The sequence below is a fragment of the Lissotriton vulgaris genome, chromosome 1_1 (genome assembly GCF_964263255.1).
Source record: "Lissotriton vulgaris chromosome 1_1, aLisVul1.2, whole genome shotgun sequence".
Taxonomy (NCBI): Eukaryota; Metazoa; Chordata; class Amphibia; order Caudata; family Salamandridae; genus Lissotriton; species Lissotriton vulgaris.
In genome coordinates this window covers 469,241,073-469,268,800 of record NC_141685.1, presented here as the reverse complement: position 1 = coordinate 469,268,800, position 27,728 = coordinate 469,241,073, and the positions used below count along the sequence as shown (strand labels likewise).

At 46.5% G+C, this 27,728-nt stretch overlaps 1 protein-coding gene across 1 annotated transcript in view; it reads left to right on the top strand.

Annotated features, from left to right (window-relative positions):
- C1_1H1orf141 (chromosome 1_1 C1orf141 homolog) overlaps positions 1-27,728 on the top strand; it is a 268,263-nt gene that overhangs the window by 89,073 nt on the left and 151,462 nt on the right. Inside the window, exon 3 of the mRNA XM_086936240.1 lies at positions 20,238-20,407. Coding sequence (XP_086792366.1) covers positions 20,238-20,407 — 170 coding nt within the window. The remainder of the gene's footprint in view (positions 1-20,237; positions 20,408-27,728) is intronic.

Sequence of the window (27,728 nt, the reverse complement as noted above, 5' to 3'; positions counted from 1 at the left end):
CGTACCAGCTCCTGCAGAGCTTGGCGTGTGCTATACGCGCCGGGCGGTTGTCCCACAGCAGACCAGAGACCACTGCCGCCACCCTTTTGAAGTACCTCTGGGGCACAGCAAAGGGGGTATTGTCCAGGATATATAGGAAGCGGGGCAGGGACTTCATCTTAAAGAGGGCTGCTTTCCCAAGCATCGTTAACGGTAATCCCGCCCAGAAGCTCGCATCTTGCTTGAGGCGGTTCAGCGGTGGCGCGAGGTTCAGTTTTTCGTGTTCCGCCGGGTCACCCGTAACGTGAATACCAAGGTATTTAAATGAGGAGCCGGCCAGTCGCAGAGGGCAGTCTGGTCCAAGCGTTGGGTGGCCACCCGTCAGGGCGTACAGTTCAGATTTACTCCAATTAATAGTGTATCCTGATATCTCTCCGTGGTCGTTGCAAAGGCGCAAGAGGGCCGGTATGCCGTGATCTGGGTCTGTCAGGTACACCAGCATATCATCCGCGTAGAGCGAGACGCGGTCTTCCCAGCCCTCCTTCCATTTAATCCCTTTAAGCAAAGGGGTAGTCCTGATGCGGATGGCCAAGGGCTCTAGTGAGAGCGCAAAGAGAAGGGGGGAAAGAGGGCACCCTTGTCGGGTGCCGCGCCGGAGTGGGAAGGAGCGTGAAATGTGGCCGTTCGCTCCCACATGTGCTACCGGTGCGGTGTATAGCAGTTTGATCCAGGAGATGAAGACGGGTCCAAATCCCATGTACTGGAGTACCTCAAAGAGATAGGCCCACTCCACCATGTCGAAGGCCATTTTCGCGTCAAGCGCCAATATGGCCGCAGGTTCGCCTATGTCAACTGCTTTAGCTAACACCCCATGTACCCGCCTGAGATTGAGCGAGGTGTTCCTGTGGGGCATGAACCCTGACTGGTCCGGGTGAATAAGATCGGACAGATGAGGCAGGAGACGATTTGCCAGAAGTTTCGCTAGAATCTTACTTTCTGCGTTGAGTAAAGATATAGGGCGGTATGAGGAGCATTCCTCAGGGGGCTTACCGGGCTTTGGAATAGCCACGATCGCGGCCGTTCGTTGGTCCAGCGGGAGTACCCCCTTATCACGGCACTCTTCGTACATTCGGAGCAGATAAGGGCTTAGAACGTCTGTGCGTGCTTGGAACCATTCGACTGGGATGCCGTTTGGCCCCAGCGCTTTGCCCGTGCGGAGGGCCCCAATGGCGATCCGCAGTTCGTCAGCTGTGAACGGTGCCTCAAGCTCGGCTGCGGCCTCCGGTAACAGTGCCGGGATGTTTATGTCGTAGAGTGCGCTTTGGGCTGCAATCGCGGTGATGTCCCGTTCCGGAGTATATACTTTCTCAAAATGGGTAGCCAGTGCCTCCACTACGCGATCTGGGTCAGTCTGAGTATTGCCCTCCTTGTCTCTCACCTGCTGGATCCCTCTGGAGCTACCCCCTCTCTTGTCGAGCCAGGCCAGCATTTTTCCCGCTTTGTCCCCAACATCATATACTCGGTTTTGTGTATCTGAGATGTGGCCTTGTGTGATGAGCCGAGCGTGGTCTGTGTACAGACGCTGGGCAAGTGCTAGTGCATGCGTTGTGTCATCCGTGGGGTCTGCTTCATGGGCAGTGGTGGCTTCGCTCAGTCGGAGCTCAAGGGCCGCGTGTTCCGCTGCCTGTTCTCTTCTATGTGACGTTATAGAACTGATGGCTTGCCCCCTTAGGACTGTCTTATAGGCCTCCCAGAGGACCTCAGCGGAGGCTGCTGTCGGTTCGTTCTCCATGAAATAATGTGTCGTGGCGGTCTGCAGGGCCTTCCCGACCTTAGGGACCTTTAGATAAGAGGCGTGCATAGGGAAGACGCGGTTGCGCGTTCGTGTCCTTGAGGTAATGGTGAGAGTCAGTGGTGAGTGGTCTGAGATGCCCCTAGGGTGTATGTGCACTTCCTCTACGCGCTGTAACCCATCCCCTAACGCCAGGAAGTGATCAATGCGGGATAGGCTATTGTGGACGGTGGAGTGGAACGTGTACTGTCGCAGTGTAGGGTGAACATGGCGCCAAATGTCTATCAGCCCTAGTGCCTCTGTGAAGCGCTGAAACCTGGAGGGACCCCCGGGGAGGGCAGCCGCTGGAAACCTATCGAGTTGCGGGTCCGCAGATGCATTGAAGTCCCCGCCTAGAAGTATGTCACCCTCGGGGAGGGACAGCAAGAAGTCGCCCAGGGCTGGCAACATCACGGAGTGCAATGATGGTGGGATGTAAACTGAAACTATTGTCAAGGGGCGCCCGTCCCATTGTCCTGCAGCTGCTGCAAAACAGCCCTGTGTGTCAGTCCTAGTACTGAGGGTGATAAAATTGGAGGACTTTCTAAGTAGGATACCCGTGCCCCGGGACCCAGTGGAGAATTCCGAGTGGGTTAACATTTTATACCCCCTTCTGTCCAGGGCCTTAGTGGCGCTACCCATTAAATGGGTCTCTTGGAGGAGTATTAGGTCAGGTTTGTGACGTTTCACCTCGGACAGAACGAGGCCGCGCTTCACTTTATCACCTAGGCCGCGCACATTCCATGCTAGAAGTTTGAGGGAGGAGCCGCCCATTCGCGTCTCCCCCGTTCGCATTACGTTAGGCTGCACATCCACCATCAATAAACATCAGAGACAGAAACCATCGGAGCAGACTCCGCCACCCCAGCAACAGTTCAATAAGCATTACAGTGCATGTTACAGTTTGTGATCGATTCTGTGAACGTCCCGTAAAAACAAACAAACCACCCCCCAACCCCCCCCACCCTGCCTCCCTGCCAAACGGACTCAGAACTGCCCGCCACCCCACCTTAGCAGAGCGCTTATCCCATGCCAAAAACAGAGTACTTGCGCGTCAGGGGAGAGTGTCCCCCAAAGCAGGCGGTCCCTCTACTGTCCTCGGGTTGTCCGGGCCAGCGTCCATGAACGACTTGGTGAACAATCATAGTGGGAATAAGGTCCAGGTTACACATTTAGTTCCCCATGGCAGTGTCATTTGCCTCCAGCAGCTCCCATGTGGTCCTGTAACGGTGATCCATTCGCACTGCCCCTGGTCGATGATTGTGAGCCCGGCCGGCTCTCCTCTCCCGTCCTGTTGCGTCGGCGGTTGGAAGTGCGGTCCACAGTGCGCCAACCATCCAGCCATTCTCTTGCAGACTCCGCCGAGTCGAAGAACCAGACCTTCTTATCGGCCACCACTCTCAGTCGGGCCGGAAACAACATGGAGTACGGCAGTTCTTGGTCGCGGAGTGATTTTTTAACCTCTAAGAAGGTCCTCCTCCTGCGGGTGACCTCCGCCGTGTAATCCGGGAAAAAGGATATCCGTGAATTTTGGATTTGGATGGGCGGTGCCACCCTGGCTGCCTGGAGGACTGCATCACGGTCTCTAAAGTTAAAGAGTCGCGCCAGGATGGGGCGCGAGGCGGCCCCCGGGGTAGGTGTCCCCCCGGGGACCCGGTGGGCCCGCTCTACTGTAAAGAAGTTGGATAGTCCCTTCGGGGCCAGTTTTGTCTTTATAAGGTCCTCAACATACAAATCCATGGCTCCCTTTGTTTCGGACGCCGGAACCGCCAGGATACGGACATTGTTGCGTCTGGAGCGCCCTTCCTGGTCGTCCAGCTTGTTTTTGAGAAGTTTATTGTCCGCCTGTAGTCTCTCCATTGCCACTTGTAGGTCGGAAACGTCCTCTATCAATGATTTGGTCACAACCTCCACCTGCTTCACACGTTCGCTCATTTTCTGGAGGTCGGCTCTAATAAGGGTAACCTCGGCCGCGGTCGAGCCCACCGTGGCCTGCACCTGCTCCAGCGCTCTCAGTACATCGTCCTGCGTGGCTTTTTTGGCACCGTCGTTGTCCGCGCCCTTTCCCAGCGATTTGCGCTGCTCAGGTGGAGTGGACGTCTGGTTGTCATAAGCAAATTTTCCGAGCTTCGCCTGAGCGGCGGTCTGTCGTGGCCCTTTCCCCGCCATTGTTCCTTTATGGCGAGACACCGTTTATGATGGAGCGGGCCGGACGCCCGCAGCTGTCCGCTTGGGGGGGAGGGGGTATGAGGAAGGTCCAGACAGGGTATGGGCCAGGGGTCGCTGACGATGGCAAGGTGCTGCCGACGGCCACGGAGCCGTTGCGGTTCCGGCAAGTTCAAGCAAAATGGTGACTGTTGCCTCGCAGGTCCCACGGTGTGTGTCGAGCGCAGCAAAGGGGGCACCACAGCGTAGTGCCACTGGATATGCCGCGTGAAGGGTGAAATGGTCGGCGGGAAGGATTGCCAGCCGTTGGCGTCGAGTGCCGTCGTCAGCGGCTATTTCCGGTTGGTCGTGCCGGGGAGGGTAGACTTCCGCCCGGCCCTAGGTTCCACTCGACACCGGTGCTCGCCTCGTGCCACCAGGCCCGTCTTCTGTGAGGGATTCGGCCGAAGTTTCGTCCCGATGGTGGGGTCTGAGCGGACCCAAATTTTCTTTGCTTGCGCCGTTCGGTCACCGCACCCAGGACACCCCTTCTGGACTGATCAGTGAGCGGATAGGCATGCGGATTGTTGCGGGATTCCGCCTCGCTACGGGAGCCTCTCTAGGTTGCTGCCGCCATCACCGGCTGCTAGCCACGCCCCCCATGACCCCCATATTTTGTCAAATTTCCTCAGCCATCCTTGTGCTTGTTTAGCCATTTTCACTGCTTGCATACACCAGTCCATATTCTATATGGGGCAGTGTCCTACCACCCCACAGCTGTATAATATCCCTCCTAGCCACCATCAATGGGCTATCGCAAAAGATAAGGGTATATTGTGGCGCATTACTCGCGCTGTAAGATAAACCTGCTGCCTCATAACTCGTTCCATATAGCCTTGTATGTCTTGCAAGTAAGCCTGCAATTTGGGGCATTCCCACTAAGTATCGACTAGCGTGCCGATGTGATAGCGACCTCAAAAGCATTTATCTGTAGGGATCCTACCCATATTGTTCAATCTAATCTGAAAGAGACTATTAGTTGTAGATTCCTTACCTTCACATTCCCCCAGGCATCAGAATGGATCCCGAGAATTTTTTTCATAGCAGTACCCCTGCGCATGGATAGGTTGCATCAGTCGACTCAGCGTCCATCGTTGGCTTCGTGGTAGCAAGGGTGACATTGCAGTATCTACTTAGACGCCACCATCACTCTCTGACATCAGTTCTTTCTTTTTCCACGAAAGCCAGCGCAGATCAAGAGAGAGCAGTACCTTCAGTCACTTTTTGACTGATATTTTTAGACTTTTGTTGATTAATGTTTGGAGTCGGGTTGACTCCTGGTGCACTAGGGATGCCACGTCAGACTGGCTTCAAGGCTTGTGACTCCTGTCACAAACTAATCTCGGTCACAGACCTGCACCTTGTGTTCCTTTGGTGCATGGAGCGCGACCACGACCTGAAGTCGTGCTCCGACTGCTGAACCATGAACCCGAAGTCCTTGCAGGAGCGGTCCTGAATGCTCTCGAGGCCCGGCAGTCTGCTCCGCGTCGCTCGAGGTATGATCGAGAGGGAAGTCAACTGAACGGTCGTGGACTTATATATTTTTTCATTATTCTTCCTGCTTCATCCATTTTCAACAGGCGGGTGCTATTCCGGGGCTGGGCATGAATTGTGTGTCAACCGTTGCAAGGTCGGGAGGCACACCTAGTATGTCGTATTTTTCTAAAGTTTATCCAATTTAATTCTGTGAAAGCGTGCAGATTGGTATGCTGCCATACCCAAAGGCACTGAGATAATCAACAATATTCAGAGATGGGGCGTCATTTTCGCCCCAACCAATCGCACTGCTGAGTGCGCCAACATGGCAGTATTTTTTATCAAAGTCCTCCTTGTATTTCAAAATTTTTACTCATTTTTTATTCATTTTTACTCACACCATACTAATCTGCACGTTTTCACAGAATTAAATTGGATAAACTTTAGAAAAATGATATACGAAGTGTACATCCCGACCTTGCAACTGTTGACACACAATTTATGCCCAGCCCCAGGATCTGTTGAAAATGGATGAAGTAGTAAGATTAATGAAAACATATATTCAATTCAATTGAATTCAGTGATTTATATAGCGCGCTACATACCCAGAGGGTCTCAAGGCGCTTGGAGAAGGGTGGGGAGTTACTTGTAGAGTCCATGAGTTTGGGAATAACATCATGATTTATTTAAGACAGTATTTAAACGAGGAAGAAATGAACTTTAAAATGAACTTTAAATATTCATGAACACCACATTTGTGTACAGTGATCTGCATTAGATTTTTTTTAACTCCAACGAATTGAATGATGAAAAATGCAGTCTCTTTAATGCAAAGGCATTTGGTGAAAACAACTGCGACGATAGGATGGCATGAAAATTGAAACTTAGTGGGCCAATCGGGTGGTTCAGAAAGATGCGTTAAAATGGAGACGGAGAGAGGGGAGTAGAATGTTTTGGCGGAAGATACATTGAGAATGGATGGCTTTTAACGTTTTATGGCAAGTACGTGTTTTGCAAGGCAGATTGTTGCTGAGGGGTGAAAGTCTAGAGAGAGTACAGTGTGGGTCAAAACGGCAGTAGTAGACAAGTGTAAACGCATTGATTAATGATGGGAGCAAGCCGGAGAGCTATCGGCCTATTTCACTCTTGCCGTGGCCGGCTAAGGTGATGGAGGCACACGTAAATGCCGCTCTCTCGGAACATCTCCGTCGAGCTGATATACTCGACGCCACGCAGAATGGGTTTAGGGCAGGTCATAGCACGGAGACGGCTCTGCTGTATATGGTGGAGCACCTTCGCTCCGTGCTTGACGCGGGACAAACGGCAGCGCTGGTGCTATTAGATCTAAGCGCTGCCTTTGACACCGTCTCGCACCCTATCCTTCTGCAGCGTTTAGAGGAGGCTGGTGTTACCGGCACCGCTCTCGACTGGTTCCGGTCGTTCTTAACCAACCGGGCCTTTAGCGTGACCGTCCCACCTTATCAGTCAAAATTCCATCCGTTGAACCTGGGCGTCCCCCAAGGCTCCTCGCTGAGTCCTACGCTGTTCAATCTGTACGTAAGGCCGCTAGCTGAGGTTGTCAAACAATGGGGTATGACCATGGTGTCATATGCCGATGACACCCAGCTAGCGGTCACGATCAGCGGGGATGCTGAAGTCGACGCTCCCAGGTTTCAACAAGGACTGAGGGCGGTCGCTAGCTGGATGACGCTCAATTGTCTCCAGCTAAACGCTAGTAAGACCGAGGTGATGGTATTTGGTAGACAACCGGAACTGTGGGGAGAGAGATGGTGGCCGGAGGAGTTGGGTTCTGCTCCCATCCCAGTCGCCGAGATTAAGAACCTCGGGGTCTGGTTGGACCCTTCCCTTACGTTTGCATGCCACACTAAACGCACGGCTGCATGTTGCTTCGGCATCTTGCGTGGGCTCCGTCCTGTGCTAAAGTTCTTCGATGCCCCTACTCGGCAACTCATGATCCAAGCTACCGTCATCTCCAGGCTGGATTATGCGAGTTCTTTGCTGGCCGGGTTGAACGCAGCTGAGATCGGGCGCCTGCAACGGATCCAGAATGCCGCAGCGAGAGCGGTGGTAGGCCTTCCAAGATTCTGTCCTACCTCCAGCACCATACGAGCGCTGCATTGGCTTCCGGTGGCGCAGCGTATTCAGTTTATGGTCCTCTGCGTCGCCTATAAGATCTTGAAGGGTTCCCCGGCAACGATCCTCACGACCCTCATGGCCAACTACATCCCAGCACGACCCTTAAGATCGGCAGACCTCGAATTGGCCGTGGTACCGCGCTTTAAGCGAAGCAGGGCCGGTGGACGCTCATTTCGAGTGCGGGCCGCTGCTTTGTGGAACTCCTTACCCCCGGCAATTCGCGCTATGAGCGATTTGCTTTCTTTTCGTCGCGCCGTGAAAACATTTTTATTCCCTTAGTCATTTGCCTCTGTTGTTTTAGTTAGTTGTGTTGTGTAGCTGCCTTGTCGGGCGCCAGGACGCTCCTTAGCTGGAGCATCTGTGCGCCAAATAAAAACCACATAACATAACATAACATAACATTAAGGAACTAGGAAAGTAAATGATGCCTATAGGACATGTAAGTGAAGGTTACATACAGATTGTTACTCGAAGAGAAAGGGGTTGGAAATAGACGGAATGAGAATAGTTTATAATGTAATTGCGTTTTATGGGCACTGACAACAAGAGGGGCGATGAGGATTGTATTAGAATAGGAGAAAGTTTCAGTTGAGATATTGGCACGCAATGCTTATAGAAGGAAACCAGTTATTTTCGTGGAAAAGAAGGGTTTATCATGGGAAGATTTTGGGGGTATAATGCAATGCAGTACTTTCTTAAAATTGCACAGAAAGTAGAGATGTTAGATGATAGTTAAAATAACCATTGGTAACTGTGTTTTTTATGATTATTTGTAGTGACCCCTGAAGAAGGGCTCTTTTGCCCGAAATACATTGGGTATTTTATCGAATAAACGCTGACTTAAATAAATTTGCACTAGTCGTGTTCTTTCAAGAGGTCCGGTCGGACACGGTTGGAAAATTAGAAGCGTGGGAAATTGCATTTACACTCCATGTGTGGATTCAAACAAAGGTTGAAGAATCATTAAGGAAAAGAGTAATGAGTAAAAATGTTGAAATACAAGGAGGACTTTGATAAAAAAAATACTGCCATGTTGGCGCATTCAGCAGTGCGATTGGTTGGGGGGAAAATGACGCCCCATCTCTGAATGTTGTTCCGTAGGGCGGCTCAGGCCTTAAACCTCGAGTTTCCTACGGTGGCAGCCAGGACTAACCTCCTGACCAAGGTGCTTCAACCAGCAGTGACCTCTTCGGAGCCCCTGCTGCCGTCCAATGAGACCCTCAAGGTTATCCTTCTGGGCACTTGGCCCAAGCCCAGCACACAGGCTCCTGTGGATAGGATGATTGTCCAAAGCCACCGCCCGGAGCTTGGTGGTTCAAGCCTGTAAATCCAAGCGTGTATTCCCTACTGCTCCCCCACATAGGGAATCCAAAAAGCTGGACCATCTTAGGAAGAAGATGTTTTCTTCTGCCAGCTTGAGACTGAGGTCGGTGAACACCGCATGTCTGTTGGGCCGATACACCCACTCTCTGTGGGACTCGGTTGCGCACGTGCTGCCACAGTGCCAGGAGGATGTCTGGGCCACTCTCTCCCATGCCGTTGCTGAGGGCAGAGATGCAGCCAAGTTCGTCATTCAATGTGTGCTGGACACCGCTGACTCGCTAGGCAGGGCGATTTACAGGCGGGCCATAGAGCGCATCCCTGTGCCAAAAGTAGGCCGCGGTTGCTATCCCCACTACTTTCTGGTACCCAAGAAGGACAAAAGCCTGCGTCCTATCCTATTTTTTTTATTTATAAAGTTTTATATAGCGCGAACATGACCCAAGAAGGTATCATAGCGCTTTACATTTAGGATTGTTGGGTTAAAAGTTACATCAGATACAAGAGCATAGTAAGGTACAGTGCACATAAACAATGTTTCAATAATTCGTAGGAGGGAGGGGAGGAAGGAGTAATAGCGGGGATACGAGGAGGAACTATGCCCAATGTCCGGCTGGGTAGGTGACGGTCAAGGGGGAAACCAAAGGCAATCTCCTCATTAGCTGTCAAGCATCTCCACCCGTCATCAGCCATGTTGCTCAGGTCTCAGAGTTTAGGAAAAAACTGTTTTTAGTGATTTGCGATGGTTATATAGCGCTATCTAGACCCAGAGGTATCAGAGCGCTTAACCAGGGGAACGTTGCAATAGAAGGTACAACAACATGATTATAAAGCGCTGGCTAGCCCCGTAGGTATCAGAGCGTTATAACAGAGGAACATTGTGTTACAAATTGCATCAGTTGCAATAACGTAATAATGTACAGTAAACAAACAACCAGGTCGAGAGAATTCCTAGGAAAGGAGGGAAGGAAGGAGCCATAGCATGGAGAACTGTGTCCAATGCCCGGCTGGGTAGGTGACGGTTGAGGGGGAAACCAGGGCCAATCTCCTCATTAGTTGTTTAGCAACTCCATTGGGCATCACTAATGTTGCTCATGTCTCAACATTCAGGAAAAACAGTTTAGAACAGATTTATAGGCTATGAGGATAGAAGTAAAAGAAGGAGTACTCATCCAGTTCGCATAATGCAGAACTAGATGTGTTTGTCACAGAAATTCTGAAGGAAGATCCAGGAAGGATGTACAGAAGTAACTCCTTGCAAGATTGCAGGTGTGTCATGTTTGTGGGTTCTGTGAACCAATTTAAAAGCAAGGTACTTTTCAACAGTCACTGTCCTCGCAACATCACTGCTATTTCCTGCTCACCCAATGCTCTGTTCCAAAGTTGTAACTTCAGATGAGTACTAAAGTTCTGCTTATTGAGCAACTATTCTAATGTTCCGGTAACAGAGAATTCAACTAAGGAACTTACCAGTATAATCGCTCTCTTAGCTATAGTGTATGTTTTGAGGTAGGTTACCACAAACAATGAGCATTAAAGTGCGTGCATGCTCTTAAGAGAACAAACCTTGTAACTTGATGCAGTTTCACCTTTCTAGATCTTCTGTATATGCCTTTGTCTCAAGACTGACTTTCATATATACATATCTGGAGCTTCACTCTTTATGGTCACTGGATATGCACATTTTTGACACAGCCAGAGACCCAGGTAGGCAACGTTAAGGACAAAAAACAGGCCAGGAACTGGTACTGGTTTTTCAATTTGAATAACTACCTCCTAAGCTTCACTACATATAGGAACATTTAGGGTACACTGTCCTTATGTGCTCATGGGCATAGTCTCAAATCCCAGTGGCTCCATTTAGCTTTCCATCTTCATGAGGTCAATAAAATGAGTGCCATTGAACCGAGTAACAATAAACAATTATTTAGCACCTAGATGCCACAAGACGTTAACATGCGGTTTACAAATACATATTAGGTTTTGTCATATAATTTTTTTTATCCACTTCTTTTCTGGAGCTAGCTTTGCAGATGGATTTGAAAATACCAGCCATGGCACTGCTGTCCTAACATGTTTTTGAGCTTCTTTGTGAACCTGAAACTGCCCAGTCTCTTTCTGATCCATCGGGACCTCCGGAAGGAGAAGTTCAAGATGTTGACTTTGGCTCAGGTTCTGTCTGCCCTCGACCCTGAAGACTAGATGGTAGCGTTTGACTTGCAGGACACCTATTTCCACATTCCTGTCCTGCCAGCCCACAGGCATTACCTATGCTTCACGGTGGGCCATGAGCACTTTCAGTTTACCGTGCTCGCTTTTGGCCTTACCAGCGCCACTCGGGTGTTCACGAAAGTGATGGTGGTGGTCGCAGCTCATCTGCGCAGATCAGGGGTTCCAGTCTTCCCCTTTCTCGATGACTGGCTGTTGAAGGCAGGCTCGCCCCAGTCTGTTGTCTCCCACCTCCAGACTACGGCAAACCTCCTGCATTCGCTGGGGTTCTCTATCAATGCACGAAAGTCACACCTGAAACCCTCTCAGAAGCTCCTCTTCATCTGCGCGGTTCAGGACACAATGCATTTTTGGGCCTATCCTCCTGAGCAGCGAGTCCGGGATATTCGGGCTATGATTCCGATCTTTCAGCCTCTATTCCGGGTGTCGGTCAGAATGACCCTGCAACTGCTGGGCCTCATGACCTCCTGCATCCTGCTGGTGGATCATGCCACGTGGCATAGGTGGGCTCTACAGTAGGACGAACTGAAGTTCCAGTGGGCACAGCATATGGGGAATCTTTCAAATTGCGTCCTGATCTCGGAGGGCACTGCACGCCAATTGGGGTGGTGGCTAATGATCCAGGATTGGGTCAACGGCAGGCCCTCTCCCTTTTCCAACCAGATTTCCCAGTGGTGACAGATGCATTGCTTCTGTGATGACCAGGCACATGGGGGAGGCAGCGATCAGAGGCCTCTGGTCTCCGGCGGAGTCCGCGTTCCACATCAACCTTCTGGAGCTCTGGACCATTTGTCTTGCAGTCCGTGGAAGAGTAGTGAATGTGTTCATGGACAACAAAACTGCCATGTGGTACTGCAACAAAGAGGGTGCGGTGGGGCCGTGGACCTTATGTCAAGAGGCTCTTCGTCTCTGGACATGGCTGGAACATCAGGGGATATCGCTGGTGGCTCAAAACCTGGCAGGTTCACTGAACGCCAGAGCGGACAAACTCAGTCACAGGTGCATGATGGATCACGAATGGCATCTTCACTCGGAGGTGGTGCAAGGTCTCTTTCTGCATTGGGGAGAGCCTTGGTTAGATTTATTCGCCACCGAAGAGAACGCGCAATGTCAGCAGTTCTGCGAATTGGAATTTCCAAGGCTTCACTCGCTCAGCGACGCTTTTCGCCGTGAGTGGGGTTGAGGTCCTCTATATGCCTTTTCACCTATACCACTTCTGCACTGAAGCACTGAAGAAGATGAAGCGCAACTGGGCCCAAGTCATTCATGTGGCTCTAGATTGGGCACAAAGTGTCCTCCGATCTGACTGCCTCTTCGGGAGGATCTTCTGTCGCAGCAGCAGGGGACGGTCCTACACCCAAAACTGTCAAACCTCCACCTCCTTGCATGGAGATTGAGCGGTAGCAGTTGATAGCTTGTGAACTTCCTCCCGAAGTTTGTAATGTTATCTTGGCAGCCAGGTGTCCCTCTAATAAGATGGTGTACGCCTGTAGAAGGAACATATTTGTGGCATGGTGCACAGCAATGGCTGTGGATCCCCTCTCTGACCCTCTTTCTGAGGTCCTTTTGTTCCTCCTTTCTTTGGCAGTGCTCTGCTCTGGTCAGAATTAAGGGCTATCTTTCAGCCATCTCAGCCTTTCTTCGGCTGCCTGATCAGCCTTTTCTTTTCAAGTCCCCTATTGTAAATAGATTCCTTAAGGGCATTACTCACCTCTTTCCTCCTATTCCATTTGTAATGCCTCAGTGGGACTTGAGCTTAGTTCTGACATACCTTATGTGAGCTCCTTTTGAACCACTACATAACTGTCCTCTCAGACTTTTAACTTTAATAACTGATTTACATTTACATTTACATTATATTTTCTAGTGGCCATCACCTCTGCTCGCAGGGTGAGTGAGCTTCAGGCTCTACCCTCTAGGCTTCCTTTTCTTGTTGTTCATCCAGACAAGGTTGTCCTAAGAACCAGACCTTTCCTTATTCCCTAAGTGGTTACTTCTTTCCACATTGGTCAAACCATCACTTTGCCCACCTTCTTTCCGCCTCCGCATCCTTCAAAAGAGGAAGAAAGACTCCACTGTATGAACCCAAAACATGCACTATCTTTCTATCTGGATCGCACAAGACATTTACGGGTGGCTGAGCAACTCTTTGCTAGCTATGTGGGCGCTAAAAAAGGTCAGGCTTTCCAAAATTGACCATCTCTCGGTGGGTCGTTGTTTGCATTAAAATGTGTTACTCTTTGGCAAAGAAGGAGCCTCCAGTAGGACTGCGCACCCATTCCACTGGGGTGACGGCATCCACTACTGCTATGGGCGTGGAGTCTTCCTTCATGATATCTGCCAGGCAGCCACATTGGCATCTTGGCAAACGTTCAAAAAACATTACTGCTTGGATTCTAAATTCCAGAGAGAAGGCTTCTTTGGCCATTCTGTTCTCCAGGACTTCCTGGTGTAAACTTGGTTTTCAAACCCACCACCGGGATTGGTATTGCTGGTGTTTCTATTCTAAGGTAAGGAATCTATAACTAATAGTCTCTTTCAGATGAACAAGTTAACTTACCTTCGCTAACGATATATCTGTAAGAGACATATATTAGTTATATATGTTCCTTACCGCCCCACCCATCCGCCCCGTTCTGCGAACTGACTTCTAGGGACAAGGACTTCCTTGCAGCGCCCTAGTTTTGTGCACCAGTGGTCAGTGTCTTGCATGGCTCTGCGTTTCTGGGGTGGAATGTCGTGTAAAGAACTGACGTCAGCTCACAAGGGCGGCGTCTAAGTAGATACTGCGACGTCATTCCGGCGAACAGGACGCCGACGACGGACGGGAATTCGACCGACGCCACCTATCAACGCGCAGGGGTACTGCTACAAAATAGCTCTCTGGATCCAGTCTGACTCCTGGGGGTAATATTATGGTAAGGAATCTATAACTAATATATGTCTCTAACAGATAAATCATTAACCAGGCGCAAGCCCATCGTGATGAACTGCTGTGCTGTATGCTACCCGGTGCAAAATTAAATAAGCAAACAGGAGTGTGTTCCTTCAGGCCACTACCAAGGCCTGTGGCCACGCCCTGGCCTCTATTAGCCTGCCTCCACTCAGTTGCAGCTCAGGGTCTGTCTCGGGCCTCTACAGCCCACCTCAGCTCCCAGCCTTTTGAGCACTCTACTACGGCCCTACCCAGGTATGGTGTGCCCTCAGTATGGGAAGGGAAACATCTGACCAGACTTCAGTAATTGGGGGCTGTCCTCACCGTCCTTCCACCTGGGTAGAGCTTCAGGGCACAAACTCCCCACCACTAACAGCAAGCGGCACCACCCATTTATTTTGGTGGGGAGCCCCCTCGCTGCCACAACACCTCAACTTCTCGTGCTCTGCTTCGCAGCATGCCCAAGGCCACACCTCCTCACTTGTCACTGCCCTGGGACACATTTGGGTCCTCGGCGGCTCCACAGGCGCCGCATCCTCAACTCCCGCATGTTCAGTACCTCTTCCTGGGTTCTATCGAGGATCAGCCTCATGCTCAGGGGCCACTGCAAGGCACCGCACTCCATCCACGTTACCAATAATGGCCGCTACCGAGCCCGTCTCTGTCTTGGCGGTCCACAGTGTACCCACAGACGATTTTCTTCCTCCTTCGGGCACCTCAGAGGTTTTGTGGCCAGCACCGCCTACAAGCCTAACCCACTGGTAGGATTATGGCAGGATCTTTGAGGATTTCACCTTCCTCTGCGGTAGCGATACATCAGTGCGCCATCTTAGGCTCAGCACCCGGCCACGCCACGCTTATAACCTTAAATGCAAACCAGACATAAAAAGTTATTTCCTAATACTGAAGTAGGCTCTCATTAGCAATCTATCTGTCAACCTGATTGCTATGAAGCTATTTGAGTTTTAGGCAAAATGAAATACCAGTCAAATACACAGGCAACTAATGTATACACAAAAGTGATGCATTGGTTGAATTAATCTATGCCACCGGTAATTACATTGGCCGCATCCCAGTCCATTGGTCTTTTGAACACCATGCCAACTCAGTTTGGACCCAGCCACATGTAAAACAGCGTTGGCCCTGCTCAAATGAGAACTGTCCTGTCCAAACTACCAGGCGTGGTCCTCCTTGAACCAGAATACAAGTGACCCAAGACTGATTTCGCCTAGTTAGGTTCTCATCAGCCAGGACAAAACCGGTGTGCTTGTGTTCCTGTTAAAAGAGGACATGGCTTAGCAGTTTGGACTGGAATGTCCCTATTAGAGCAGGGTAGACTGTTTTGCATATCGCTGGGTTTCATCTAAGGTTACATGGGGACCAAAAGAATGATGGATGGGAATGCTAACCAAGTGATTGCTAGTAGTTAGACTTATTGCAAGCATCCTCTCATCACCTTTTGTGTGGTTGACATAGGCTCCTAATACCATTATGTTCATAAAGATGTATATTGCTGATTTTGCTTTACTACTTTGTGAGCACACAAGTGAATTGGTTAACTGCGTATATCTCGAAGGTGTACACCTCTGAACTTTGAATTGTGTCTTATATCTGATCCGAAAAGCTAATGTAACTTTGTTCAGGCGTAGACCTTATAGTGTGATGACCTCTGCCTTATGAAGTAATCTTGGGCCAATGTACTACGGTTAGTGCAAGCAATGGGTATTTTCCTCACACCAGCTAGGTTGTAAGGTCACCTTTATTATGCATAATGAGAGACGTACTAATCAGCCTGTGAGGGAGGAGTCTGTTTGTGATTCTGTGCATATGCCTGCTACGGCAGGGATGGGAGCCTGCAAGGGACAGAAGACCTCCATCCCATAGTTTGATTCACTGAATGGCAACAAATCTTTTTAATAGCCTCTGAAACCAACCATAGATTTGTTCAAAAATAATTTTTTAAAGCAACACATTCGAAAGACAGGTGCTGCTTGAATATATATATATGCTGTCATTCAGTAAATAAAAGACACACAATTGATGGACGGAATGCAGATCAAATCAAAACATTCACCCCCAGTCAAGAGATCTGGGTTAAATCCCTCTTTTTTTGCTCACCATGCCACCCCAGTTTAGACCTGGCCATATGCAAATCAGTCTTGACCCTGTGCCTCATGGGAACAGTCCAGCCCGAACTGCCAAGCCAGGTCCTCCCTGGACCGGAAACAAGCACCCTAGGACCGGTTTCGGGGTTTCACCCCTCTTCAGCCAGGATAGCTTGATTCCAGTGGCACAGTGAGCTCAGGGCCCACGTCTGGGCATACCTGGCGCACTTAGGGCGAGAAAGCAAAATACATCAATAGTTCTTTTTGCATTTGTCATTCAGTAAATGGCACTGGGGAAACAGGTTGTAGTCAACAGGTGCTGACAACCAACTCTGACAAGATGAAGGTTATCTCTCAGGAGAGCTTCCACTTAATGAATTTGTTACCTCCCCGTTTTTGGGTCTCGGTAACAATAGTTGGCGACCACAATTACGGTCATGATTAATTGATAAATTGCCTGCCAACTAGCAAAAGAGAGGTGATGCCCATTACACATTGTGATTATGTGAATCGTAGGCTTGCAACAGCAAACCAGATTGATACATCAGACCTCTGGAGTTAACCAGAGTTAATTTTTCTTGTGTTGTGTTTTCACTTTATTACAGTTAAAGTACTGTATAAATACTTCGGAAATGTCCTCTAAGTTAGATCTGACTATTTTTGTGCCAAGTTACCAGTGGGTTAAGAACAAATTTATTTATTGACTTTTGTGGTTTACCCTGACAAAGATTGTGTTTATTATTTGAGGCGGGTTGTCACTCCCTCAGCTAATAACCCAATTTCTTACACAGGGGCATAAAGTAGCAGCATTATGTTTTCATACCTAATGCAGCTCCTTCAAATGAATACAAATTGAAGATCTGCGGTGGCTAAGCTTGATGTATCTCTACTTTACAATAGTAATGGCATTATAAGGGGATCTCCATAAATTGACTCAGTGAATTGATGCTAGACGGCCTCTATTGAAGAAGAAATCGAAAAGTCTAAATGCTGCAAATCTATAAATCAGCAAGGAATGGGCCTGCTACGTCAGTGTGTTTCTGTGAAGAAAACAGGGAAGCAGTAAAGAAGACAGAGTGGTGTTAACCAGCAGTTTAAGCAGTGCTGTGTTGCTTCCATTACACATGTGGAAAACAATTTGAATTCCTGGAGAACATGGCTTGAACTGATTGACATGGCTTGACTGGAGATGCCCTCTCAGCGACAATAAAGACATACATGATCTTCTTGTTTTGCTAGAGGAGGTGCTGTGCATTCTGGGTTGAGTTGGTGAAGTTGTTGAGTTGAGTTGGTGAGTTGGTTGACATCAGGCTCCTCACCAAGATCCTGCAGGGTAGAAATCCAGGGCCTAGATCACTGGTGAGCTAGCTATGACTAAGCAAAAAGAATTGATAGCTTAAGTGGCAATGAAATAACATTATCTCCACTCCTCTGGGGCGAAGGTGCAAGCTTCCCCAGACTTGAAAAAGGTGACAATGGTGAGAGGGCAGGAAATTCTGGGCATCAACAAAATAGTTCGTAAAGAGCAGCTTTGAAGCCTCGCTGCTTTTCTGAGAGATAGGGGTAGACCTTGAAGGGAACCTAAATAAAGTTTCGCACTCTGAGTACTATTTCTTGAGGTGAGACAATTGCAGTGGAGTTGCGGAGGCACAAAATTATCCCAGTTCACTTTTATTCCCCCTCTCTTGGGGATTGCCTCCCTTCTCCCCTTCAGCCTCCCAGGTTAAAGAGAGAGCTTAAAGTTTGATAGGATACATATTCTAAAGTAGATCTACAAATACCAACCTTGGCTTTCTTTGATTTCAACTAGGGGTTTGCTCCTTTACCCTCCCAGTCTTTTTAAGCTAAGGAGTTTATTGACAACCATAGTTATATTCTGCTTTAGATTGTTCATTGAACAATACGCTGGGTTCACTTCATGTGGTTCTAGTATTGGTATGTATACCTGGGATTGCTAAGTTTCCTATTTTCAATAAAATATTTTACTCTAGAATCTAAAGGGTCCAATAGGCATGCACTATAATCACAGGCGAAGTGGCGGCATGATACGTGCCAAATTATGGCTCCTGCTATTAAGTGACTTGAGAAAGAAATCTGAACTCCTTTTCGCCCAAAACCCTATTATGGCTAATATTTGGTGCTAATTGAGCTATTTGCAGTGGACACCCACACGTGTCATGCAAGGTAAGCTCTTACATATGGGCAGAAGGTATCGCAGCCCCATTTGATTGACGTAGAAGCTGTACCTCCATTTTTAGTGGTAGACAGCAGTCCCTTTCTGACAACCTATTTATGAGCAGCAGTGTATGTACTCTTCTGCCTTTTGCTCTGTATCACTTTTATTCTCCACCCTTATTATTTGCTTTGACAAGAATCTCTTGTCTCTTTGCTTGATTCTTCGCTTGTAAGAGATTTGATCTTCCACAGTACATGTTGCACCGGCTAGTTTTAGACAGGCAAAGGCCTACTCAACATGGAAGACTAACATTTTGGGAAAGTTATCAGTGAGTTATTTTGTTTTTAATTTGAATGCTCTTTGACTTTTCTCGCGTACAGATAATGTTAAGCTAGCTGTTATACTCGTAGCTCAATAACCCCCCCATGGTGCTGCCAGGATTGGGTTGGGACAGTCTGAAAATAGGTACTGGGCACCAGAGTGTTGTGTTATTATGTATTATATTTTTATTCTTTGTAATTTTACCTAGTATCATTCGGGAAGAAAATTATTTTGATGCTAGGAAGCTACCAGTCATGGAATGTGATCTTGGTAGCAATGACATTATGATTAAAGGAGGAACAGATTTGGATGCAAGAAATGTTCCTGGCAGTGAGGGTGATCTTACTGACAATGAGAATTCGGATAGCTGTTTGTATAAGAAGGGGAAAGAAGTAGAAAGTCGCAATAGAACGGTACTTGCAAGACCCAAATGGATGTCTGATTTCGAGTGTGATAAGAACTCAGTTTAGTATTTCCTTTTTTTGTTTTAGAGGGGAAGATGTGCTGTGCTATTATGTATTTTTTTTTTGTTTTTTGTAAGTTTACCTGGTATCTTTTTGTTTATATTCGTTTCTATTTTAAGCTCTCTTCCATTCCACCTGCTGATTCACCTGTGCTCTAGATACATTCATTTAGACGATGGGGGGAGTTTCTGGTGTGGAAGGACTGAGACAGGACGTATGCACCGAAGCTATACATTGGTGCTTCAACTTACAAAAAATGTAACTTGGTTTACCTTGATCATTTGGATACTACTTTACACAGAGTCTTGTGTTTGATGGACCCAACTTGGGAATTGTGGGCTGGTGGAAGCTGACGCACAATACCCTGGCTTTACCAATTCGCATAAGACATGCCTATTTATTTGCCTTTAGAGTGATTGCCTGTCAAATCAAATGACCTTAATGTAGTGCTTAATTTGAGCCGGTGGTTTCCTGTGCTTGGCACTGGCACTTAATTGTAAATACAGGGGCTTGTGACAGTCTGCCACAAGGTGGTGATGGCTGGCTAATATAGAGATGACCACCACAACAGTTAATTCATAATTCAATATGCATTAAAAATTACTACTACATGCTGCCCAAGCCACTCTTATAGGTTTGGGTGCCTGGAATAGTTCTAATTGTCACACTTGTAGGAGGGTGATGATTAGTTACTATCATTGGCAGCATGGCAGGGGCAATGTGCGATGCAAGCTGCAGTGGCCTCCTGATGAGAGACCTGGCACTGCCCTAATGCCGTCTGAACGGCGTTTGACATCCATGCCTTAGAGGGGCCATCCGATGAATGATGTCACACTGCATCTCAAAACCCAAGTAGACATCATCAAACAAAGGAACATCTGGAAAACCTGTTGTTGGTGATTGTTAGAGTTCGGGACAAGGTAAAGAGAAATGCTTATTTTCTCTACACTGGATTGGCCCTTTAATGTTAAACTGTAATAGAAAAGAACATCTATAATTATATACTCGAGTGACTTTGCCTTTTCTTGTCTCCTTCCAGGAAAGGTACCTCGGCAGCATTCGAAAGAGAAATCATTTGAGCACACCGCTAACATTTGATTTCGAGGCAGACGATAATCTATCCACTCCTTCAAGAACACACATTTCAAACCCAAGACCGGCTTTTGAGATGACATATGATGAGCACAATATTTTGGACGAAGAATCAGGGTGAAGACATTTTGAAAGTTTTGTAAAATATTTTATAGCCATGTTACAAATGAAACACTCATGAAAATGTTCTATGCTTTTATGACACATAACACAGATTAACCTTTATTCCAAGATATACAAATATTTCAGGAAAAAGCCTTCTGTTTTAGAATGAATGTCTGATTCTTCCAACATACTTTCCCCCCATTGAAACAAAACAAAGTGCACACCACCTCAAATGTATCAACATGATTTTACACATCTTTTGAATCTTGACCATTCTTTTTTTTCTAGAGGGGATAAAAAAAAAGTCCCGTCGGAATAGTGGGAACCTTATCTGGATGCTTTAAGAGTGATAGTGCTGTTTAGACTGAAGTTGCACATTCAAAAAGAACACGCTGCACAACAACGTGCCGGCAATGAGCTATGAATCCCAGCAGGCCTTCAAGGCCAGCAACTTGCATATGTCTCAGAGAGATGGTGGCCATCTTGGATTATTGAACATGATTCTCCCTCGTTGGTCCCAGCCTACAATATTGTTGCAGCCAGGACCTTGCTCCATGGATTTCATGTAGCAAGGTCCTGGCTGGCATGACTCAATGCTCTTCAAAGGGTTGTTTTAAATGGTCTAATGGATTACAGAGTAGTAAGTATCCTGAAGTTGCGTTGTTCATGAACACAAACAATGCACTATCCTCTTGAACATGCAAGTAAACTAATAACATGGGGCTATTTACTAAGTTGCCTTGTAACAGAGAGGACTCTTGAAATTAATTATGATATACATGTTTGCGACTGTCATGTGTACTGTTTCCAAGACTATGGAACGCCATGTTATTAACGCTATACCTTTTATTGCAATGCTACAGAAGTCAAGTAGAAACTTTACCCCATTCATAACCAATGAGTGTGTAGTTATGAAGCTTGAGGTCGTTTCTGAAATGCAGTGAGAAGTACTAATGCCCATGTATATTTGAGATGCTTGTTTTTTCTTAGTTTTCAGGAATTATCCATCATATATCAAAGACTAGGGCTTACTTGCACGGAGATAGCAGTCACGTGTATCCATTAACAATTGCAGTTAGGTTTAGTTATCTGAATTAAAGGACACGTAGGATATCTTTTGTCTTATAGGGTTTCACTACAGTCCTCAGGCTTCACTCATCAGTCAAGGGATCAGACAGCAGTAGTTGAGTCCCCTGTCGCTGTTTTCTCACCCCTCTATTGCTCTTTCCCCATCTCTACCACTGGCCGTCGTATTTCTGTATATGTGGTCTCTGGTGATGGTGATGAGAGACAGAAAGGTCCATCACTACTGTTAGACCCTGCACACAAGGTTGGTATAACCTGACAATACACCAGCAAAGACAAAATAATAAATCCAAATTGTGCGTATGTGATGTAACTCGCCCTATCCTCTTATATGCACACTGAAGTCATTCTCCCCATCAAATGTTTCATGCACGTGGCGCACGAATAATGGTGACACACTGTCAAATAAGGATATCGCTCAAACTCCAGACCCACGTGAAAGTGCACAACTTGCAACTCCTCACCTGTCTTCATCTGTAACTCATGCTTTGCGAGAATTCCAACCACAAGCACCAACTATTGTAGGATAATTGATTCAGCAAACATAGATAGACCAAAAGTGCGATAGCTAAGCCTTCCTAGTACCTACAGCAAGACCTTGCTGGTCTAATGAAAGAGCCAACAAAAGAACATTAGAAAGCTTTGGCCTCTAAGATGTTTATATTTCTGGCACCGCACCAGGCAAGTGTATAACAAAGGAGAGAGTAAGGGGGCTTTGCACAGTCTATGTGAGGTGGGAACTCCTGGTCCCCTAAGGTATAGTTTAACAACATGGAGGAGTACCCCCTATGGGTGAACCAAATACAAAGAAGAGAATCCTTCTGTATCAGGAGCTTAAGGCTCTGGTTAGCAAAAAATTGCCCCAACCTTTATATAGGACAGTAGTAGTCCTTAGAGAAGACCCCTCACTCACCAACCTGGTTGGTGACATGCTTCATCATTGGGGTCCCACCCTATAGGCCGAATGCCCATAGGGTGTGCTGCGACACCTGGTTACAGTGGAGCGGGTTTCTTTGTTTTTATATGTGCAAAGTAAAACTGTGAAAAGTGTTTTAAAAAGGGTCAAGTCTACTCACACCAAGAATTTATTCCGGAGTGCTTGAGCCCTGTTAAAATATATATGTGGCACCAGTGCCTAATTAGGAAGGTTTTGGTGCCTCGAGACGTGTGAAAAACTTAAAAATAGCCAAGTGTGCTATGTGAAGTAGTTAAAAATAGGTCTACATGTTTCAACCATCTGTAAGATTTTTTGGTTTTCGTCAGGACCGTGTGTTGAACGGGGTGGTCCACGCACGCTAAGGCGTGTCCAGCCCTCGTTCAAATACAGACCATAAATAGTGGTCTGGTGTAAAAAAGTGCTTTTTCCTGGGTCAGGAGAAAAACCTGCAATAGAAAAACATATAGAAGGTTGGGTATACGAACTGGGGTGACAAAACAAGGGTATACACTTTGAAAAATATTGTGCTAGGTGAATGCACCAACATTCAAGTGATTGTAAAGCACCTAACGTATCAGGTCGTACCCGTGGTCTGTCTAAAGAACCATTACCGGAGCGTAGATGTGCTGAAAAATGAATCCAGCAAATAGTTTAATACACTAGTTGATGGGACACGTGAAAAGGGGAAGTGGGAGGTGTGGGAGAGCAATACCGGATAGTATGACTTGGGTACAGGCCGAGTAGGTTTGTACGCCAGACGAGCAGAAACCGCAAGTAAGTGCCCAGTGATGAGATTTAAGACGCTGAGTATACGTCTTGGACCTAGAAGCATCCACCTTAGGCAACTGGTTAATTGGATGCGCGCCTTTCTCTTTTTTGTCATAATTTCCAGGTGACGGATACTTGCCGTCTTGGCCAACTCGATGCCCATGAAGTGCTAATTATCGCTTCGAGTGTAAGCATCGGTTTATGACTCCCTTCAGTACTAACCTTAGATACCGTGCACTTCCAGTAATGCCTGGGCGTGTTGTGACGCCGCACTAGTTAGTGGCGATTGCTCTCCCACACCTCCCACTTCCCCTTTTCACGTGTCCCATCAACTAGTGTATTAAACTATTTGCTGGATTCATTTTTTAGCACATCTACGCTCCGGTAATCTCCGCCTGAGCACCACAGTCTGGTTCTTTAGCTCATGTGAGGCTAGCAATTCTGAATACTGAGGCCTAGTGTGAGCACAGCTTGAGCAGTCTAATATGGGTTATGGAATACAAACTAGAGTTACACAGGCTAACGAAAACGTGCATGTTGCTCAAGACAGCTCAGTGGGTTATATAATGTGAACACATATGACATCTATTTAGCCACATAATGCTAACCTATTATGGCAAAGGCAAGTGCATTAATTTGGGAGGGGAATTTATACCTATCAGAAGTATGAATAGAACCCATTCTTTTTCTCAGATTCTGGTTCCCTTTCAATTGCATTTAGAGAGTAAAAGATTGATCTCCTTCATAAGGGTTACAATGTGCCCCAGGGAAATTCGCTCTGGTGTGCGAGAAGGTGAGATGGGGAGTAAAGGAAGGGCATGGGCCTGATGAACATCATTGTGATGTGATGGATGTGAGGAAGTGTTGGATCCTGCCTTCCCTGCCTGCCTAAATTGCTAAGGGCAAACAAGCGGATTGGCGAGGCATGGTAGTCACTGTAGCTAGGGAGGAAGAATTAGAAGACTGCAGTCTTTGCTAGCTTGTATCATTCCTACCAGTACTGCAACCATGGCCTATAAAGGACTGGACTGGCTACTGTACAACTAATTGACAGGGCTGGGGTTACCTGTATGAAACATCTCTGGCAAAACTCCTGAACTTCTTGAACAGATCGAGAAATTTCATCTCAGGGTTGAATAAGCCCAAGGGTCTAGCGGTGCTGTGACTGTCTTTGAGTCGGTCTTGCACCAATTCAGCCTTTTCAAGGAGGAGCCTGGACCAATCGTGAGTCAAAACCAATAACGAAACTTGCACGTCACCAGAAAACCAGGTTGACCTCATCAAGGCATGACTTCTGAGCCTCTTTTGACAGTAATTTTGCCAATAAAGTCAGTAGGGTTCTGACCAGCCCATAGTATGTATTTATCATATACTGACTAATATGTATTGTCTGGGCCAGCGAAGCCCTGAGATCCTCCAGGACTGCTGTCAAGATCTCTCTGATTCGAAAAACAGAAAAATTAACAGATAGGTTATTTAACCAATCTTTAGCGCCACCTAGCCAACAAATCCTAATTGAGCACTACTTATTTAGCATCATTTTTAATGTAATTTTTTTTTGTGTCATAACATTCCATCATGTCCTTGAAAGCGACACATATGTAACACATTTATCACCAACAATAGATACAGATCAAAAACTCATAATACATAATACAAACAATACTCAATAAACATCTATACAGAACATGAACACCATAAAAATGCCAATTGCCTCCTAACATTTTCAGACGGCACCAGTCCTTGTGTGATAGATATACAAACAAGCGGACAGATACTAATTCAAGAAATCCTGCTTGTTTATTGAGCTGAAGGCTACTCGATATAAAGGGGTCATTACGCCAGTGGGGGAAACATTTCATTAATAGTTCCCTGGAGTTCCCCACTACTGTTCTGACTTGAGCTCAGAGTCAACGCGTTTCAAACCATGAGTTATTCTAGGGTTCTCCTCAGGACGTGGACTGGAAATGGCCTTGACTGTGAAATATAAAGACAAAAGGGGATTGGTGTCAGTGATTGTGAGACCCTTATATTCAAACTATTATCTATCTACCTCCATGTAAAACACCTGATTGTACCTGCAAATGTTTGATGCTCCAAGAACCTATGGCCTTTTCATGAAAAATCATTGGAAATCTGTGAAGAAACAAACACATAATGGGGAGGAATAAACAAAGGTACTACTGAAGTGGCAATACTCAGCATATGTCTGATGTAATGAAAGTTAGTGCATTCCTACCTCACAAGGTGAATGAGGTTTATCTGTGTTCCAAATCCTACTAAAACTGATCAGCGCGCTGGATTAGAATGAAGCTCTGATGGAAAAAGCGGAATTTGTATGAATTCTATGTATGTAAGCCCACTCTTTTACTGAAAACAGTGCGGTGGTATGGTATATTATCCTGAAAAGATCAAGCAAAACCGCTTGCCCTCTGCGCACTGTTACAAATCCCAATTGGATATTACACCATATTCAAAATGATTAAATATTCATGATATAAGGAGACACATGAGCTCTATGAAATTCATTCAATGCATATTTTTACTTGTTTCATAACATTATTCATCATGTTCATATGTTGGGAATAAATACAACGATTTCATATGATCTGAAATTATGATGTTACAGTCACATCAAACATTTAGTTAATCTGACAAGTTGCCCTGCCCAATGCATTTCGGGCCCCACGGCCCTTCGTCAGGAGCAATACCTGAAAAGACAAAAACATAAAGAACACTTTCACTCCGTTGATCGGTCACCCAATGCACAGTTCATCAGTTTACCACAGTAATCAATTTTCCAACACTGTGGCAGGATACTTTTTGGATACATACTTGGTGATGATGGTGTCCGAATTGATTTGTAAAGTTTCTTCTTGTGAACAAATTCTTTTGGCCCGCAACATTAATGAATATGGCAGATTGTTGATGAGATTCCTGGAATGGAAACTGTTATACATGAGAGCCGTATTCTTATCAGTGGCCTTATGGTATACCTCAGTATGTATTACATCATCCTCCAGTTTCACCAGTACATCCAAAAATGAGATCACTTTGTCATTAATGTTTTGCGTGAATTGAATGTTCTCATCGTGCAGGTTCAATTGAGATATTTTTTGTTCCAACATCGCTTTAGAGTTCTGCCATATCAGAAATATGTCGTCAATATAACGACAGTATAAGATCACATTATCTGCCCAGTCTCTATCTTTCACCAGAAACATATCTTCATACCTGGCCATGTATGTATTGGCATATGCCGGGGCTCCAGAAAAGCCCATTGAAGTACCTTTGTTTTGTAAATAAAAGTCATCATTCCACTTAAAATAACTGTGATGTAAACAAAAGTGCAAAAGTTCCAACAGAAAAATTTTGTTCAATTTTTACAAGTGAGTTTTAGTCACAAAGATTCAGAATAGAGTTGTTTTCAACCCTTCATATTTGCCATCTTGCATACATGAGCAGCTTTTTTAATATGTAATTGATTACTGTGGTAAACTGATGAACTGTGCATTGGGAGACCGATCAACGGAGTGAAAGTGTTCTTTATGTTTTTGTCTTTTCAGGTATTGCCCCTGACGAAGGGCCGTGGGGCCCGAAATGCATTGGGCAGGGCAACTTGTGAGATTAACTAAATGTTTGATGTGACTGTAACATCATAATTTCATAACATCATAATTTCAGATCATATGAAATCGTTGTATTTATTCACAACACATGAACATGATGAATAATGTTATGAAACAAGTAAAAATATGCATTGAATGAATTTCATAGAGCTCATGTGTCTCCTTATATCATGAATATTTAATCATTTTGAATATGGTGTAAAATCCAATTGGGATTTGTAAAAGTGCGCAGAGGTTAAGCGGTTTTGCTTGATCTTTTCATGTATTCACTTACTGGCGCAGTATGGGCATTGCAACTACCTCTACAGCACGCATAGAATAAACATTATACATTTTCTAAAATTAGTGATTTAATCAGGAGTGCCTCTCCCATTACTAATTCATGGTATATTATCCTACCTCCAAGTCGTCTATTTCATTCAAGAGGTGACTTAATCCTGCGAGGGGCTACCCTGCGCAGCCTTAATCGCAATTCCTAGGGCGTGTGTCATTCACACCATTCACAGCATTTACCAGGGCAGAAGAACCACTGCGCACAGCGCGTGCAGCCCGACCTGCCTCGGCAAATTCAAATACCGGAGTGTGTCTTTTCTCATGCCGATCTCACTTGCCTCAGTCTCTTCAGTTTGCTCCTTCGTCTGCCATCGCGCATCTGTAACTTAGCGTGGCACCTCATGAAAACAATTTAAAGAGCCTGCTCGTCCAAAGAGGCCACCTGGAATTGGCACCGCAGGGGATTATGGATCTTGTGAATATAGACGGATTACCTGGTTGAGCAATATTGGTGTTATAAAGTTTATTCAAAATACATGTAGAGCTTTAATCACATACGTCTGTGTGTGTTGGTATTACAACATTTAGATATTATCACGCCTGCAGCTAGGCTTGTGCATCCGATGGATCGAATATTCAA